At 39.8% G+C, this 19408-nt stretch overlaps 1 protein-coding gene across 2 annotated transcripts in view; it reads left to right on the top strand.

Moving 5' to 3' along the window:
• Window positions 1-19408, top strand: part of LOC149318886 (cadherin-related family member 1) — a 68537-nt gene that overhangs the window by 5353 nt on the left and 43776 nt on the right. For both annotated transcript variants that reach the window (XM_089510633.1, XM_089510634.1), the window contains exons 3-8: window positions 2525-2670; window positions 3933-3983; window positions 5774-5863; window positions 7360-7446; window positions 11451-11567; window positions 14786-14929. In XM_089510633.1, the coding sequence (XP_089366759.1) occupies window positions 2525-2670; window positions 3933-3983; window positions 5774-5863; window positions 7360-7446; window positions 11451-11567; window positions 14786-14929 (635 nt within the window). The remainder of the gene's footprint in view (window positions 1-2524; window positions 2671-3932; window positions 3984-5773; window positions 5864-7359; window positions 7447-11450; window positions 11568-14785; window positions 14930-19408) is intronic.

The following is a 19408-nucleotide window of genomic DNA, read 5'->3' as shown; positions in this document are numbered from 1 at the left end:
AAATTCATGGGAGGTGTGGCACTTAAACCAGTTTAAGGCTGCAGTAATCCTATGCACACTTATGCAGAGTAAATGCTAATGAACACACTTCCAAGCACACATCAGTAGGATTGGACTGTAGTTGTAAATATATTATTTGCAACACTATCTAGTGCTATATATTTCTGTTCTAGGAATTCCACACAAGTTAATCCAAGCCCGACTTGGATTTGACCTCAAGGGGTTAAAATGGCATATGTATAACTACACATCAGCCTTCCAATCTCTGAGCATTTTATCCCATCAGCGCTCAGCACCCAAGCTCTCTGGATAGGAAATCCCCCACAATACTAGAGAGTTTGGTCCCTCTTTGCTCCTTTAGTTTGTCTGGGGACAAAGGAATAAAACCCTACAAGGACAAAATGGTGAAGTGGAAAGTGAGGTCTGGTCTCTGCTGAGAACCACTGTGTGTGGCAGGTGGGGGGGAGGAAATGTCCATTTTGCCATATTTCTATATTGCCTGTGGTTTGTGTGTATGTGTGTGTGTACACACAAATGCAAACATTTCTTTTGTCACAGGCTGTTTTCTGACAATTGACAGCACCGGCTGCAACACTTTATTCCCCTACCAAATGAACTTATTTTTAATTCTAACATTGTTGTTGTTAACTACCCTTGAGTCAACCCTGACTCATGACCACCTTGCGGATGAAATATCTGCAGGACCCCTATCCTCCACTGTTCTGCTTAAGTCCTATAGGTTCAGGCCTGTGGCCTCTCTGATTGAGTCCATCCATGTGATATGCAATCTCGTCTCTTTGTACTATGCTCTACCTTTCCTAGCATTATTGTCTTTTCTAAGGAGTCATGCCTTCTCATGATGTGGCCAAAGTACAACAGCCTCGCTCTGATAATCTTAGCTTCCAGGGAGATTTCATGCTTAATGTGTTCAAGTAACCATTTGTTTGTCTTTTTTGCTCCCCGTGGTATCTTCTGCACTCTTCTCCAATGCCACATCTCAAATGAATTGATTTTCTTCTTATCGGCTTTCTTCACTGCCCAACTCTCACATCTGTACATGATGATGGGGAATGCAATGGCTTGGATGATTCTAACATTAGTGCTCAGTACATCAGGGCAAAAAAAGTTTCCTTCTATTCTCCTTTTAAACTTTCTTTCCCTTAGAGCCAGACTGTAATAGTAGATCAGTGTATGAGTGAAATGGTACTTTGACACTATAACCCAATAATGCTAAGATTGGTCCTTCAAATAAGGATAATCTGAGCAAATTATGCCAGCCACCATTTTTCTAACAAAAAGACTTTGGAAATCACCTAGTGCAGATCTAAGAAGATGCTACGAACAAAAAATGAGTGGATACATAAGTGACAACAATCAGCAAAATACAAGGAGCTGTATTGGAGAACTCTTCTTTATTGGAATACATGTTTCTTTAGACCAATCTGTAAGAGCCCAATAGTTTATGAAGCCTGGATATGTATTTTCTTCAGACCCACATGACAGAGACATCTCAAGTAAATCCTAACCTCCTACAACAGGCAATGTCACAGCATTAAGGTTAATTATCTGGCTCCTATCTCCACACAAATGTAGTACGTTCAGAATGTGGAAGTAGTCAGGTACAAATGATAAATCCCTTGTGATTATTTTCTGTTCTAATAACAGAATTATAAATACATTATAATTGCAGCTTGAAAAACAAAATTCACTTCTTTTGGACTTTTATGGTTACAGGAGTTGAAGTATTGGGAGTTTATCACACAGGGGGGAATTTCTCTTAATTTCGAATGAAAAAAAAGTGGGGCCAGAATGCATTCACGTGAATTCGCTAGTTCAGCAAATTTACGTGAATGGGAATCGCGTTCAAATTGACTTCCCATTGCCTGAAAATAGCTTGCCATTGCCTGAAATTGTGTGTGGTAGTCTATCACACAATAACATGTGGTGGTCTATCATGCAATAACTTTAAACCCCATGATTGCGTTCAGATTGCCATTGGATTATACTTCCAATTTCCTTTGTCTGATAAACTCCTTGGTTTATGCCCCAAACCCCAAGATCTGTCTAGTGGTCCTTTGTGGCTGTTTAGGTGACACTGAGGTACACAGGAAAAGAGGGTGTTTTATACCAAAGTCCAGCACCTTTTAGCATTCTCTTCATTTTTAAAAAAAGTAAAAATTATAGTTAACTTTGAAAAATGGGAACGTGAACAGTTATTTTTTTAAAAAAATGTAGCTATAACTGTAACTAAATTCTTATTGATTTAGGAAGATTACAATGACATCTAATTACTTTGAACAGTAACTTCCCAAGCTGTGCTTGATGTATGCACAATATTTACATTAAAAATGTTATTACAAGTAAAGCTTGAAGAAGTCTCTCTCTCTCTCTCTCTCTCTCTCTATATATATATATATATATATATATATATATTGTTAAAACTATATTGATTTTCAATATTACTTTCATAAATAAAATCATCTTGAACTATCTGTAAGACGTTGTTCAAATCTCTCTCTTCTAGGTACACACATATACACCCTAAATGGATCTGATCCGGAAGGGGATCCAGTAACATATGGCATGACTTTTGAAGCTGGTTCAAGAAACTACTTTGCCCTTGATGAAAATTATGGAAATGTCACACTCATTGAAGAGCTTGACCGAGAGGTATAGTGCAGCAAAGCAGAACCTAGCTATACGACAACAATTAATTTTGGTTTTTAACATGCTAGCTGTTGATGGCCTAGTTTTGCTGAGATGTTAACTCCATATTTGGACTATACAAATTTCTGTGGGTATAATTCATGTGATCAATAATCCATTAAAAATAATAGTCTCCACATAGAAAAGTAGAGAGATGTCTAAGTTAGAGTAGTGGTGTCACTACCTTTGGTGACACCCAGTGTAGAAGGTGTTTGTGGTTGGGAGGAGGGCTGCCCCACTCCCTCCCAATAACTTGCTCACCTGCAGCCCCTTCCTAGCCTCCTGCCCCCTCCCCTGGCTGACCCCTCACTGCCAGTCATATTTCCTGCTGGAAATATTTCATGCTGGAAGCAGAGAGTGCAGGGGTTTTCTTTATTTCTATGGGATCCACAGCTGATCCCATCACAAACACACACATACACCTTCCTTTCTCACTTTCCCTAGTCCAGCATGCACACACACACTTTCTCTCCCTCCCTGCCTTAGCTTCTTTTATGTTTGGCTCTTCCCCAACTGAATCTTCACCCTCACCTCCTCATCATCCTTTGTGAAAAGACAAGCCAGCCGCTACAGACAGCTGTGGATGGGTCAGCAGTAAAGAGCTTCCATTCTGAGGAGTCTACTGTAAAAGTAGGTTTCCTAGCAGGACTGAAGGGGCAGAAGGCTTCTGTGACTGTTTAACCCTACTCCAAGGAAAAAATGGCTGCAACTGGGGCTCTTTGGTGCTTTCTCGCTGCAGCAGAGAAACAACCACTGTCCACTGCTGGGGAAATGCTGAAGAGCCACCATGGACCCAAGGAGCCTCAAAGTTTTACCCTTGACTTATCCATGGGTCATACCAAAATCCATAACTTTGGCCCCAAAACATGCCCTCAACTTATACATGAGATTGACTTATAGTCAAGTATATACAGTAACTCATAAATTCAAACCATTTCTCCAGAGAGAGATATTCTGAATAGGCACCATCCAGTGCATGTTCTGTCAGAAGTACCTAATACTCTGTGAAACAAAAACTAAATGGGACTTATTTTTAATAAATATTTATAGACTTGTGTTGCTTAATATTTCCTGGAAGTGTTCTTCAGACAGAATTATCCATTTATTTAACCAAAACAATATAAAGCAATAAAAGTTGCAGAACATATGATTTTTGTCTTTAGAAAATTGTGGGCCTTGCAATCCAATAGCTGTTCTACAACTAATTCTTTGACTTCCATTTTTAGAGAGAAGATGAGATTGAAGTTATTGTCAGCATTTCAGACGGCTTAAGTACAGTAAGTATTTCCATAGAATGGGGGCATTCTTATTACTGATCTACATGATATACAATGAAAGTGATAGTTACTGCAAAATCAATGCCTTACAGTGTTATTTCACAAGCAACTGTTTGTGTGATTTGATGAGTTGCTCCAACATCCTTTGACATACTCAATATGTATGCAAAACTCGGACAAGCCTAGGAAATTCTAGTATTCTTTCCTACCCTTCTGGATCTCTTAAATTCATTCACTTGCTCAAACATAGAAATGACCAAGGATCCAATAATGTTTATGCACATCTATATATATGTATATAGGATAACTAGATGAAAAGACAGGACTGTCTTGTTCTATTAAAGCTGTATAAAAGAGGAGGAGCTTGTGATGGGAGCCAGCCTGACTCATGAGTAGTTACAGGTAAAGTTTGCAGTCTTTAGATTACAATTCTCAGAATCTTCGATCCATTTACATTCTTCCCATATTATGGTTTTTAAGTGGAAATGGCTTGTGAACATAATTCCTTTCATACTTTTTCCTATAGAGCAAAAATGGCAAGGCATAAACAGTTATACTCAGGATATAAATAATCATGCAACACAAGCTTTTTCTATGCCACATGGGAAAGTGTTTGGTTATTTCTTCAGATGCCAGCCACAGATGCTGGCGAAATATCAGGAATAAACTCTTCTAGAACATGGCCACATAGCCCGAAAAACCCACAAAATACAACGAAAGGCTAGTTTACTCAATGAAATTGTTTGGCAGTATAATCCACCACCACCACTCCAAAAAGAGAAGCATTTCTTAAAACATACAAGTGCCTTTGAGAACTCAAATGTTTACCATTCAAATGGTGTAATGATAACTAGAGCTTCACAGAGAGTGGAGCTACTAAGACCCTTAAACCATGATTAAATAAACAGAACCACCATATTTGGGGCAATGCACTTCTAAACACAAGCTGCTTGTTGACAAACAATTGAGGAGGGCTGGTGCTTTCATGTCCACTGTTTTAATTTTCTGTTAGCACTCAGTTGTCTACTTCTGGAAGCAGGATGCTTTGTATTGTTCTTATGTTGTTACCTGTCTTGATCCAATACAGGGAGAGGCGGGATACTAATAATAATAATAATAATAATAATAATAATAATAATAATAATGCTGGCCCAGAGTTTGAAAACATTATTTTTTTGGATACAGCTCCCAGAAACTCACAGCTGACACAGACAGTGGCTCTCCAAGCTCTGTGCTGAACAAGATGGAACTTTGTTCTGATCCAGTAGAGTTCTTCTGTATCATTCCCTTTGAAAACAAACAAACAAACAAACAAATAAATAACACAGAGTAAGAAAAGTCTATTGGTTTCATCTACATAAGAAAAGGGAATTCTCTTTGTACTGGGTCAAACTATTGGTCCCAACAGTGCTGACAATGACTGGTATCCACACTCTCCAATCTAGCAGACAGGAGACTTTTCTAGCTATATCTGCAGATAGCATGAACAGCACCTGGAAACACATGTGTAAAACATATGTGTTACTGCTGAATTGTGGTCAGGTATTTCCTGAGGAACCATAGTTCATTTTCTTTGAACAGAGTATTATGATCCCAATGGCACTTTCAGAAGAGGGATTGGGTTCACTGCCTGCTAGCTGGCCTTCTTCAATGTTTCCCATTTTATGGCTTTCAAAATCATTGTCATTAGGTTATGTTATCACATACAAAAGCTAAGGACACACAGAAATGATATCCTATATCTTTTAATTCACTTTTCCCAGTTACAATTTCATTATATTCAATTGCAGGTGGCTGAAAAGGTCCGGATCCTTGTAACAGATGCTAATGATGAGAGCCCAGAATTTATCAATACACCATACATAGTCCATGTCCCAGAGGTTGGTGAAATTTATTCATTCTCTCTGTTAACTTTGACTGAGGAGCAGAGTGGGCATGATGAGGTAGGACAAGATGTGGTCATTACAAGAAGTTATCACAGACACTTGTTTTTCTGTTGTGCTTCAAACTCATACAATTCCATCAACAATATAGGTTTCAGGTGGATTATTCCAAAATCCCAAATAGCTCTACCAGTGGAACTGCCAAATTTCCAGAAGCATGGAATTTCATCCCTGAGCTCAAAACCAAGGAAAATATACATTTCCGAAGGACTTTGGAAGACGCTCCACAGACTTGAACAGTGGCCACTAGACTGAAGAACATTCAGCAACCAGGCTCTTTTGAGCTAGGCCTAGGGATAAAACAGTTCCCTTAAGGCCATTAGAATCTCTCAGCAGTGAAAAATCCCCTTAGAATTTTTGCAGAACTCCAGCTACAAAGTTTGCATGCATTATTTTAATGGAATTCAAAAGATTTTGCTTGACTCATAATCTGCCAGGAATAATGGAGATTACTGCACTACACATTTATAGAACTGTTATTCCACTTTTACTGCTCTGGCTGCTTCCTGTAGCATTCAGAGAGCTGTAGTTCAGTGAGGTCTAAGAGCTCTCTGGCCAAAAATTCTAAATGCCCCCTCTTTAAACTGCAAGCCCAGGAGGCAGCCAGAGCAGTAAAAGTAGAATAGCAGCACTGTAAGAGTGTGGTGCGATAATCTCCAATATCTATTGAGACATTTTTGCATTTTGAGCTAACTTTCATTATGTTCATATTAGTATGCTTTCTAAACACAAAGTTGTTGGTTGATTTATCTGGTTAAAAACCATGGAAAATTGTTTGAGGGACTGGGAGGCAGTGTTCTCTTGATGTCCACAGCAGTAACCAATTAGCTACAGTTGTCCGTAGTCAAATTCTCCTGGAGACTGTCAAAGACATTTGGGGAGGGGGCAGTCCAGGGACGTAGCTAGGATTTTAGGAAGGGGGGGGGGGTCCAGACTAAGTGCCACCATTATAATGGGGCTTGAGTGCGGTGACGCAGCAGCACACACCATTCATTTTTCTAATGGAAGGGGGGGGTTCCGGACCCCCAGAACCCCCCCTTGGCTACATCCCTGGGCAGTCCAAAAAAGGAAGTGTGCATTAATCACCAGGATTAATCTAAACATCACCAACATTTTGCAGATGGCGCATTGGTTAAATGTTATATCAGTCTTGCCCTGAGGTACTTCTCAAACTTTAGACTGTACATTTACAAGCATATTCTTAGTTATTCAATGTCTATTCTTGTTTTGGAAGGTGTGTAAATGCCTGTAAACATTATTATCTTTATACCACTTTCATCTGTATTGTTCCCCCCTCTTTTTTCTATAACACATTTTTCCCGATTGTAGCATGCACTTTTCTTTTTATAGCACCTTGATCTTCTATCTCCATGTTGTTCCATCATCCTTTTTCTTCTTCAGCCCTGACTTGTTCATCCTGTTTCAATTTGCAGAACACCCCTTCAGGGAGCAGCATATTCAAGATTGAAGCAGTGGACAGAGACACAGGTTCAGGGGGTAGCATTACCTACTTCCTACAGGTAAACATTGACTAAAAGGCCCAGGAACAAGAGGAAGAAGATAAAAACATGAACAAAAGGGTGGATTCTTAGAAATGGGAGGGGCACTTAAAATATTGAACTCAACTAGGCACCTTCAGTTTTGGGGGAATACTTTCTGACCATGAAGTTAAGTCCAAGATCACTAGAGCCTCCACAATGGCCTTAGGAGATGAGTGCAGCTAGGTACAACATGAAACAAATGTGTTTTCAAAAGATGTGTGTCTAGGAATTTGATATGATCTGTATTCACCCAAATCTCACATTAACTCTGTGGAGCTCTTTACCTTAATTTCCAACTGAGCAAATGAAAGCATTACTTATCAATTTATTTTTAAATGTATTAAACTATCTATACCCCACCCTATGTCCAAGGATCTCAGGAAGATGTAAAATAAAAGCAGTTTAAAAGTTTAAAAGCAGTAGGAATAATTTAAATGGAGCAAAAGTGTAATTAAACAATTAGTCAAATTAAAACAAGCCACTTTAAAACCAGATAAAACAGTTTAAGATAATGTAAAACCATAAGCACAAGTAGACTTGAATGAATACAGCTAGGGTATGCTTTTATTTGGCAGAGGAACAATGCCGGTGTTGGTGCCAATTGATCCTCTAAGGCAGTGATTCCAAAACTCTGGCCTTCAAGTGTTTTGGATTTCTGCTGCCAGAATAGGAGACTATTGGCCAGGATGGCTGAGGCTTCTAAGAGCTAAAGCCCAAAACACCTGGAGAACCAGAATTTGGGAATCATTGCCCTAAGGCAATGGTGGGCAAAATGTGGTCCCAAGGCTGTCTGTGGCTCTGCTTTCTAAAGCGTAAGGCACCAGATACACATTCAGCACAGGTGCATCCTAGGGAGAGAGCTAGTGGCTGCCCATTCACATTCTCAGTGGCTGCCCCCAGGCTCTGGAACCTCCTTCCCAGAGAAGTTAGCCTGGTACCCTACCTGCTATCTTTCCACAGACAGATGAAGACCTTTCTGTTTCAACAGGCCTTTGAGGATTGATTGTTTAGGCAGGATGGGCCTTGTACAATGTACTGGAGTTTCTATTTGTTGTTATTGTTGTGCTTCTTTTATATTTATATATATTATTGTCTTTATTGTTTTTTCAACAAACAAATTGTTGTTTCTTTTTAATTAGTTTTATATTTTTAGTAGTTTAATCACTGTTATACTTTTGTATTTTGCTAATTTTGTAATGTTTTTTTTAAAATCTGTTGTAAGCTACTTTGAGTCCCAAACTGGGGAAAAGTCAGTATGAGGATAATGATTCTGATGATGATTGAGGCGTTTCTCTGCTTTACAGATGTATATATGTCTTTATGTTCTCTTCTCACTTTAATTTTTATACTGATCACGAAGAAGAGCATTTAAAAATGCATGTGTGTTTGTTGTAAACATAGTACTTGTTATCTCATTATACCTAATTTATGATTTCTTTGGGAATAACAAGATACTATTGTGTGTCAATTTGAACTGTCCAGAAAGGGGATTGATGTTTAAGAGGAAGCAGTTAGAGTTCATTTAATGGGTGCATTTTCTCAAAATAAGACTTCACAAAAAAAACAAAATCCTGCTACCTGAATAGAGCTTGCAGTATAAGAATATCACAGTTCAGTAATTTTGATTTTCATGTAACTAAAGGTACAGTAAAAGAATCCATGTACATTAATTTTGATCTTTCCTTAGACACAGGAGAGCTCACTAATCAAGTAGCTGCTTTTCAAAGCACAAATATTTAAGTAGGATTAAACCTAATCTTCTTAACAGGAGAAAAATACTGGAAGAAGAGAAGCCCTGAAGGAGCTAGAAAGGCAATCGCCTTTTACTGGAAAGAGACATGTCCTTTTCCTCCTCCTTCTTCATCAAGTAGTCTCTCTTTCTAAGTTGTTTCATACCTTCATGGGAGAAATAATAAACCCTTCTAACTTGTGCCATCTTCAGATGCACATGGGGAATATATAGTCTTAAAGCTCTAGCCAAGCTGATAGGAGGAGTTGGAGGATGACACACATCTTTTTACTAAATCAGAGTGTGGTTTTGTCTTTGTCGTCCTGTTATGAAAGCTTTTTGTTTTATGGTATGTTTTGCTTTATTTTATGGTGAGCACCATTTTAGGCCAAAAAATTGGGACTGATTGATTGCATGAGTAAAACAAAAATGAAACAAAATTCTGCAGTACCAAAAACTCCTTACACTTACGGGTAATTCACACAATGATAATAATCCAGGATGAATTTGGGATGAGTCTCTGTTGTTTACACACATCACAAATGCACTTGATTAAGTTTGGGGAAGGGTTGCCAAAAACACACTAACTCCGGGATAATCAATATCAGGCTTTTTCCTGATTTTTTACAAAAGATTTGCATTGTCGGCTGTGTGAACAATGATGCGAATAGTCCCAAATAGACTAGGGATAAAACTCTCCATCCCTTTAGTGGGTTTTGAATGCATTCACATAATTGACAGCCCATACAGTTGAGAAAGTGCTGTCGCTTCCCCAGTGGAATAGCTGCCACTAGGAAGAAAAGGGGGAAAGAGAGAGGAAAGGGGGAGGGGGAAAAAGGGATGCCAACCCTCCCCCCCTTTGTCCAGCTGAGGGATGCTGGTGGTTACAGGGACAAGAGAAAGGTGCCCACATGTGTGAGCAACCAAGCTCGCAGAGATGCGGAGCGATGTGGTTCCCAGAAAGATGCAGTTCCATAGTATCAATAACAAACCCAGAACGCATGAGTAATGTTAATTCCATCATTCTGGTAAGAAAAACCTAATGATGTGTGAATGAGGCCATTGGTAGCTCCACACACTTGCAGTTATATGGCATTGTGCACCTATTCCATCTTTTTTTTCTTTTTAACATATTTAACATGGTAAGGAAAAATAATAAGTAGCAAAGGACTACTTTATTTGAAGTCCCCATAAAATTCAACAGGAATGGGGCAGAGTGATGGTCAAAAAACTTCACTTTAAACCATTTAGAAAGTAACCCTACAGTGAGAGGAGGGTTTCTATACAGGATTTCTCCCTAAAATGAAGTTCTCCATAAATCCTCAGAGACAGGCCTATGGTGTTTGGGGCTGGCTCCCCACTACAGGGAGTTGGAACATGCCTCTTTCCAGGTGATGTAGGGCTGTAGCTCAGCCTATGGTTCTCCTCATCAAGGTTTCCAGAGATCTGATAAACATGAGTGTTTTTAAAATCCATTATCCAAATATTTTGTACTACTCTTTCCATCCATAGTGTTGATTTGTTCTGTGCTTGCGACATTTTTTTCAGCTCACCTCATGGTGATAATGGTGAAGGGTAGGTCTAGACTGGCCAGATTACTCTGGGTTGCCCCTGGAAAACTATGGCCACAAAGCTGGTCTGACCGCCCCCCCCCGCCCCCCAATTACCTGCAATGGCATAATTTGCTCCTCTCAGGTAAAAAATGAGGCGCTCTCTGTTAATCACATGGTTGGGCACCTCATTGTGACCTTAGAAGAGCAACTTGTGCTGGCAGTGGTGGCCATGGTTGGCATAGGGGGATGCTACGTAAACAGCTACCCAGCATTGCTCTTGAGTGCTCTGGATTTTCTGGGAAGATTTGGAGCAAAAGGTAAGTTTTTAATAGTCAATTAAGGGCCCAGTTTTGTTGCAAGATTGTCCTTCCCACAAGTGGACAGTCCTCAGTTGAACTGGACCTTTGGGCCTGCCCCATGTGGAAAGGACAATGTGAGGGCAGGGGGAAACTACTGCAAATTCCCCATCTAGCATGCCCTTAAAAAATGATTGAAAGGAAAATCATAGTGCATAGCAGAATATAATTCATTTAATTTGCAGCTGTTAGTTCTTTGCTTTGCCACACATGTCATTCTCCCCCCAAACAAATAATATCTGGTGCTTTACCACAAGTGTAAAATAAGCAAAATATAATTTCTAACTGATTTCTTAAAGTCATGTGTAATCTTACCTTATTTCTCTGTCTTTTTTCCCCTCCTAGAATATCCATACAAATAAGTTTACTATAGATCGTCACAGTGGTGTCCTTCGTATCAAAACAGGGATCACACTTGACTACGAAAAATCAAGAACTTATTTTGTTACTGTAGTGGCAAAGGTATTATATATTCTTCTGATAACACATCTCCCAATTTAAGGAACAATTGTGTGAATACAAGATAGTGCACCCTTACCAATGATAAAGATGGTGTAAGATCCAACATGTCCAGAATAGGTTGTGACATCTAATCTTTTCACATCCCGGGGTTGACAGTCCTTTTGCCAGTCTATCAAAGCAATTCTCAAGGAGTCCTGCTGTGATTTCTCCTGGGGTTTACTGTGAAGGACTTGGCCAGAGTAACCTTCTCTGTGTGTGTGTGTGTGTGTGTGTGTATTTGCTCCAATGTGCTAGTGAAACCATTTATGGCAGCAAAATGTATCTAGGATTCCCACAACAGATTTAGTGATTTTCCATGTGGTGCATAAGTATTTAGGTGTATTTTAAAAGAGGTGGTAATAATGGATGTATATAAAAGAAAGGAGTCAGTTTCTCTTATGAGAACGTAAGGAGCTGCTTTATAGCAAATGATCCATTAAGTTCCATAATATCTAGTTTGACCAACAACTCTCCAAAATTCCAGGAATACACTTTTGATTGGAGCTGGCATGGATTAAACCTGGTATCTTCACCATACAAAGGACATTTTTACCACAGAGCCATGGGGTTTCCCAAAACAGAATAGGGCTTGTATTTGCATTAGACATCAAAATCTTGGTTGATTTCATTCTTAAATTATAGAATGAAGAAAAAAACCTCAAGAACTGTTATTCCGCTGGACAAGATTCTATGTTTGTACATTATTCAGTGACTTTTCACATTTCTGGAGGGTTTTGTTCTGAAGCTTTTTGGACATTTTTTCACACAAAATTTTGTACAAGAAGCAATGCATTTACACAAAATACAACATTTCCTACTACTTGATTGGCATTGCACAATTTCTAGAATATTTGGGCTGGAAATGAAGAATCTGGAGTTAGAACTTTTTCCTCTAGCCATTTTAATTTTCTGAGCTCAGGAAGGATTTCTACAATGGAATGTTCAGTCATCTCATAGTGTCTCTCTGAAAGGGTGCAAACCAAAATAGGTTGTCTCATATGCTATTTCTGGTTTGTATTTTTATCTTTTAGATATTAATTTGTCTTGCACTGTATAGAGGAGGAGGATCATGTTGTTTGTTTGGACGGGGAAAGATTTGTGCCCATCTGTGCAGATTTCTGTGTAGAATCTGTTTATAAGATCCTTTCCTACAGTTCCTTTACACATTCTCACTGTTATCTAAAGTGTGCCTCCTAAGCGAAAGGTCACACAGGGCATGAATCGTGGTGTGTTGAGAGTGTATGCTGCAGCACTATTGTGAATCCCATATTAACTATGAGAACTGAAGACCCCATAATCTGCTCATTTGTGTAGACCCACAGCGAGGTGAATGCCTCTGCTCAAGGAAACAAAGGCGGGATACAAACCGCCATATAGTACATATAGGATACGTACTAGGGTTAGGAAGGGGCGGTGCTTCCACACACCCCTAACCCTAGTACGTATCCTATACGTACAAGATGGCGACGCCCCTTCCACATGGGCGCCGCCATCTTTACGTACTGGACGCATAGCGTCTAGACATGTTGCGGCACCTATGACGTCGCGAATGCGCCAGCGGCGCTTCGTGACGTCATCAGTGCACCGCAAGAAGAAGCTCCGAAATGGAGCTTCTTTTTTGCTCCGCACGGGAGCCGCGCGGTTTGGCTGCTGCAGCTCCCGCGCGGAGCAAACGGCGGCGGCGTTTGTATCCCGCCAAAGCTCACGGCAGTTTGAAAATGTACTCCTGATACAATTATTTCTACTTGCAAACATGATTTAAAGTTATATAAATTATACACAATATAATTATACACAAATTATAGAGAGATTATTAGGGAAATGACCTGCATTGTGCGTGCAGCTCAATTCTCTTACAGTCTCTGCTGTCGGTCACTAGTCTCCCCCCACTCCTTTCTTGTTGCTATATCTTTGTTCATCACAAGGGAGCCTCAATGAGACCATCAAGGGACTTTCCCTTACCAAAAAAACTATCAATCATTTCAGGAGCAATAGTTAAGGATTCCTGGTAAACCTGAGCATTGCTTTTCCATAAGCTGTGTGTCTATACCTAAAAGCATGATGTCCACCCTGATCTAAAAGGCTAAAGGTTCCTCTCCCTTGCTCTATCCTCCTACTCCTGAAAGATATCTTTGACCAGTATCAATTCTGATCGCACAAACATCACCTGCCCTCACCAGAGAGTCTAAGCTGAACAAAATGCACCATGTTTCTTTGACTGCATCATTGTCATGCTTGAGATCACTTTAAATCAAGATCTTGCTCATCCTGATCTATGTGTTGTTTGGAAACTGCCGCCATGACCCTTTTGTTAGCCTAGAATCATTGTGTGTGTGTAGGAGGTGGGATTAGCTCCAGTCCCACCCTGCTGGGCAATCCTGTTTCATCACTTGGAATAGATGAGCTCTTCCAGGGTGGGTGAGCTTCTTTGTGACTTTTTTTCTCTCTGAGATGCAGAAACAAATGTATATCTGAGATTGGCATTAAGAATCTGCCCTGGAGCATAATAGCTGAACAGCTCCTGATATGTTGAGACTAATGTGTGGAGTTTATTCACATACTTTTGTATAGGGAAAAGGAATTCACTCAACAGGTTTCTATACAAAACTGTCACTCAGACAATCATCTCCCTATAGTGGGTGGAGAAATGTGGGGTGGGGGGTGGGGTCATCTAATCTTCTTTGTAGAAAATTATTTATTACTGAATGGAAGAAAGAAGCAACAGGTTAAAAGATAAGGACTAGACAAAAAAAAGGAGCCAATTCAATGCTTCCTTAAATGTTTGTAAAACAATATTAAGCAACAGAAATCAAATGGGTTGGTGTTAGGTGGAGGTAAAATAACTTTCAAACATTTAAACATAACCTTGAGGTGATAGATATCCATCTGCATTCTGGAAAGCTAAATTAGATACTGTTCCAATTATTCATACAGCAAATTAATTATAAAGATGGTGCGTTTGTCTTGAACAGAAGCAGGTACAGCATTGTGCCCAAAATTCTCCACCATATTTGTATATGGTGAGATTGTGGGGAGAGGACATTTTGGCAGACTTCAGGGAACAGCTAAAATTCCTCAGCCAGGTAGAAGGAAGGAAGGAAGGAAGTTTAAAAAAAAAGAAAGTTTTTGTTCTGCCTCAATTTCTTCCTAATGATGTTGGAACTGTTTTGCATCCATAGGATGGTGGTGGTAAGCTCCGTGGTCACAACAAGGTGTTTTCAGCCACAACTGCGGTCACTATCAATGTGGAAGATGTGCAGGATACACCTCCAATGTTCATTGGCACTCCCTATTATGGATATGTCTATGAAGACACTCTGGCAGTGAGTATTACCAGGGTCATGTGTACCCTACCAAAATAACATGATTGCTGCAGTACTGAACCAAGACACTATTTCTGAGATCACATAGACCCATCTGTATATGCAAAATGTTTCTTCACTTTGCAGATGATTGTCTATTTCCTTCTGAGGCAACGGCAATGTTATAGCTCGTAGAATACTATCACTTAACTATTAGAATTAGCTTTTCATGATAGGTGTGGGGCACGTTCGCTAACAAGGGAGATCACACACAGTAGTATGTGTGTGACCCTTGCACGTCCCTCTGTGCAGTTCTTGAGTCTAATGTTCAAACTTCATCATGCAGCGTTAATTTACTGGATTATATTTATACTGCATTAAATTCTTCAAGTAATTTCAAGCTATTGTAGGATACAGAAAGATTCTACCCTATATCCAACTATATATATTAAGGTAAGTCAGGAGTGGTCAACTGCAAGAGGACCAGGGACCAATTGCTCCTCCCCTGCACCCCATTGGCAACCCCCAACAAACCCAAATAATACAATTTTCCTGTGCCACTCAAAATGGTGAAAGGATTGTTTTGAGACATATGGTGAAGGAAAGCGGAGGTATTTGGTGGTAGTATGAAGTTCTGTGGTGCTTGTGGAGGCAAGTGTATTTTTGCATTAGAGGATTTCTGTGTGGTTATCCAAAATATATGCTGGAAAAACATTAAAAAAATGGGTGGTGGCAGGATTTGGAGAACTGGTGAAGGCCTTTATGAGCTACAGAAGCAGGCTCCAGAGCTGCTTTTAGCCTTCATCTATGTAAGAGAACAGCAGGAAGGAAGGATAAGGCATCAGAGTGATATGGTAGAAGTGAATAGGCTAGGTCTGTATAAACAGTTTGATGGAAAGATTGTTAAAAGGCTTATGTCCCTCTGTAATGAATTGATGTCACTCATGCATAACATGAATAGACAGCAAAGTGATAGTTATTTACTTTGTTATTGCTGTATTTTTACTGTCAGGGATAGGGAAGGGTTCTTGAAGGATTTTTCTGCCTCATATTCCAAAAATAAATTGTTTAGATAATACGCACCTTGATGGGGGAGCGGGATTTGCCGCTTCACCACAGGCATCAAATTGGCCAGGACCCAATACGGTTGAAACAGTTTTTGTCTATGTGTTTTTGTCTATGGAACTGGGAGGGGGTAATCTCCCTTCCCTAGTTTAGCCCCCATGCACCCCCCTGTAACCTAGTCTGGAGGGCTGAATAACCATTCAGAGCTGGATTCTCCGTGTCACTGAGAGCTGCAAAAGGGGAGGGAAAGAGAGTCCAGCTATTGCTGGCATTGAAGTGCCAGCCTGACATTGGATTTAGCCCACTGTCTTGGGCCTGCCCTGCTGCTTTAAGTCATAATCCAACTGCTCAGTACAGTACAGCTAGCGGCAGGCTTTAACCTTGGCAGAGATCCATGTTCACCCTCCAGCAGCGTAGAAGATTTGGTTAATCCTGGTTTAGCTTGTTGGACTACAAACGGATATAAAGCTATCCAGAGGTGAGGCCAATGCATCGTTTAGCTCTGAGGCTCTGCAGGCTGTTTGTCAGCCCATGTTGACAGGACTTGCTCTTGCACCACCCTTTGTCCTATACTGAAGGGTTTCCTCCCCCAGGACTCTTATACCATATTTCACTGCAGATATTGTTGCAGCCTGCCGAGCGAGAGGGCAGGAGAAAATGATTTCTCGGAATATTGGAGGTGTTTTTCATCCACTTTGTAATCCTTGGCCATAAAAAATGCTATAAAATTGTGAAACATAATAATTTACCTTGGGCTGCTATTAACCAACGATCTGGAAATGCCCATAATTATTGCGTATGTTGTATTTTTATGGGATCCAGCGAGGAAATCAAGGGTAATTAAGCATTAATTACTTCTATACTGAGGCCCATAACAAAAAATATTATCATATTATAGTGATGGAAATGCTCACATCTTTCCTAATTCAGTTCTATCAGGAAACCCCACACAGTAAAAAGCACTTGCCAGGTCTAGTATTATTTACAGACTCTACTGTTGTACATTATAACTCGCAAAGGTGGGAACAATAGTATATTTTCAGATCCAACTTTTTAATTGTTTTGTGAGTGTTTTTACACTACATTCTTAGGCAGAGAAAAACATTTCTTCTAGTGCCTTTTGACACTGAAAATTGTCTTCAATATTTTCTTGAGATAATTGCAGAAACCTCTTAGGCTACATCTGCATGGCAGAAATATTGCAGCTGGGCACTACTTTAATTGTCATGCTTTGGAATTCTGGGGTTTGTAGTTTTGTGAGTTATTTAGCCTTCTCTTTCAGAGAGCTCTGGTGCCACCACAAACTACAAATCCCAGGATTCTATAACACTGAGCTGTAGCAGTTAAAATGGTTTCCATCTGCATTATTTCTACAGTGCAGATGCAGTCTTACTCAGGAGAAGCTTCAAGCTGGTATAGGTTTAAGGCAGTGTGTGCCATTCCTCTTGTCATGAGGAGACATTAATGAATTGGGAAGTATTGCATTTATTTCCTTGACTACTGCATGAACCCTGAAATGAATTAGATCTTTCAGCAGGATGGTCAGTGGTTTCTTTGATTAGTTTAGATCCTTGTCTGTTCCTTTATTTTGGATTTGTTATCTCCTACACTGTTACACTTCAGGCAAGATGATCCAAGACATTTTGCCACCTAGGACAAAGGAGAGGACCGTGTCAGTTATCCCCCACCTTACATGTCCCATACAGATGTCTACTGAGTTGGTTGCTGAATTTTACCTTAAAACAGAGAGTGTGAAACATCTCCCAAACCTCAGACAGCATGGTTTGTCTCCCACAAACGTTCCAGCATCCACCTAAAAAGATGGCCATTTATCTTCATCTAGTGGTAGGCCAGTGCTGGATGCTATTTACTCTGTAATGTTCTGTAACTGCCCAAAGAGAAAGGCGTGTGCATTCATAAGCTTCATACTGGGTTGAACTTTCCCTTCAGAGCAAGTGCAAGGACAATCTGCTCATCTTTTTCTCAGTCTCACCAAGTGCAGTTATGTTAAATCAATTAATTCTTCCTTTCAGTTAGAAGGCAGAGATGGCAGAACACACATTTATCTGTCTCTTTGCGATTTCTCTGTTGGCTTAGTTCGAATGGGAGAAACACTCCTATAAGAATATTTATTGCTAATTCTGAAAATTAATTCAGGACAGTGTTCCCTCTGGTTACCCTCTGCAGGTGCAGACTAAGGGTTGCCACCAGTGATTTCTGAATTATTTTGGTTTTGGTTTTTTGTACCTACTCCAGCTCAGTCTTGCCTGGTGCTTAACAAAAATGTAAGCTTTTTTTATAAACAAAACAAAACAAAACACACACACACGCACACACAGAGAACTTGTTCTGTCAGAAGAACACCAAATTTATGAACTTTTGCAAGCTTTCAGACTATTTTTAAAAATCTTTACAATATTTATTCACCCCTGTTTAATAGCTGACTTTATTCATTTGTTTCATGAGCAGAACGGAGTTGCTGTCTCTGTAGTAACAATGTAATTCTTTGCTAATTTTCTTCTTGGAGGAATCAGTGAAAGTTTAAGCCATTTTCCTATCACTGTGAGAAACACTTTAAGAATGGTTGTCTTTGGGGAGTTACTCTGTGCAAGATTCACCCATGCTATTTTTGTATAGAAAACAGCATTTTTTTCTGTGCAGGAAACGCCATCTCCTGTGCAAAAACAATATTTTCCACATATAAATGTTATTTAGTGTGAAGAAAATGTTGTTTTCTGTACAAACCAGTAATTTATCATTTTTGCATAGCATACATCCTGAGCTGCGAAGATTCCTGTCAGTCCAGGATTCTTCTCTTGAGAGCTTCTTGACAATTGAGAGATATATCTTTCAACAATTTTTCAAATACTTTAAAATATTGTTCTCATGTCTACTTTGTTGTGACATTAGCAGATTTGTAGCTTGAGCCAACAGAAACAGCTGCACATTTCCCTGTTCCAGCAAGAAAGCTCTACCTGCTAAATGTGTGTAAATGTTGAAGACGCTGAATCCTCAGCAATAATAAAAGCAGTAGCATTAGTAATATGGAGAGCCAGTATGGTGAAATGGTTTGCGCATTGGACTAGGACTCTAGAGACCAGGGTTGAAATCTCCGCTTAGCGATGAAATCCATTGGGTGACCTTAGGCAAGTCACACAGTCTCAGCCTCAGGCAAAGGCAAACCCCCACTAAAAAATCTCTTGCCAAGAAAACCCTGTGCCTTAGGGTAGCCATAAATCAGAAATGAATTTAAGGCTCAAAACAGCAAACAACGTTACAATGGCTAACACTGGTTTCTGGCCTAGTCGGAGTTGTTTTGCTGAGTATATGAGTTCCAATTCTGCTTAGATTTTCCTCAGAATGGAAAGAGAATAATTAGAATTGGGTGGCATGTCCAGGAGATTCTAGCAAGTTCTGCACTCACTGATAGGCTTT

This window comes from Sceloporus occidentalis, unplaced genomic scaffold (assembly GCF_023333645.1).
Source record: "Sceloporus occidentalis isolate IW3139 unplaced genomic scaffold, rSceOcc1.0.p SCAF_2, whole genome shotgun sequence".
NCBI lineage: Eukaryota > Metazoa > Chordata > Lepidosauria > Squamata > Phrynosomatidae > Sceloporus > Sceloporus occidentalis.
Note: the sequence above shows the minus strand (reverse complement) of the source record. Positions and strands in the feature narration are given on the sequence as shown.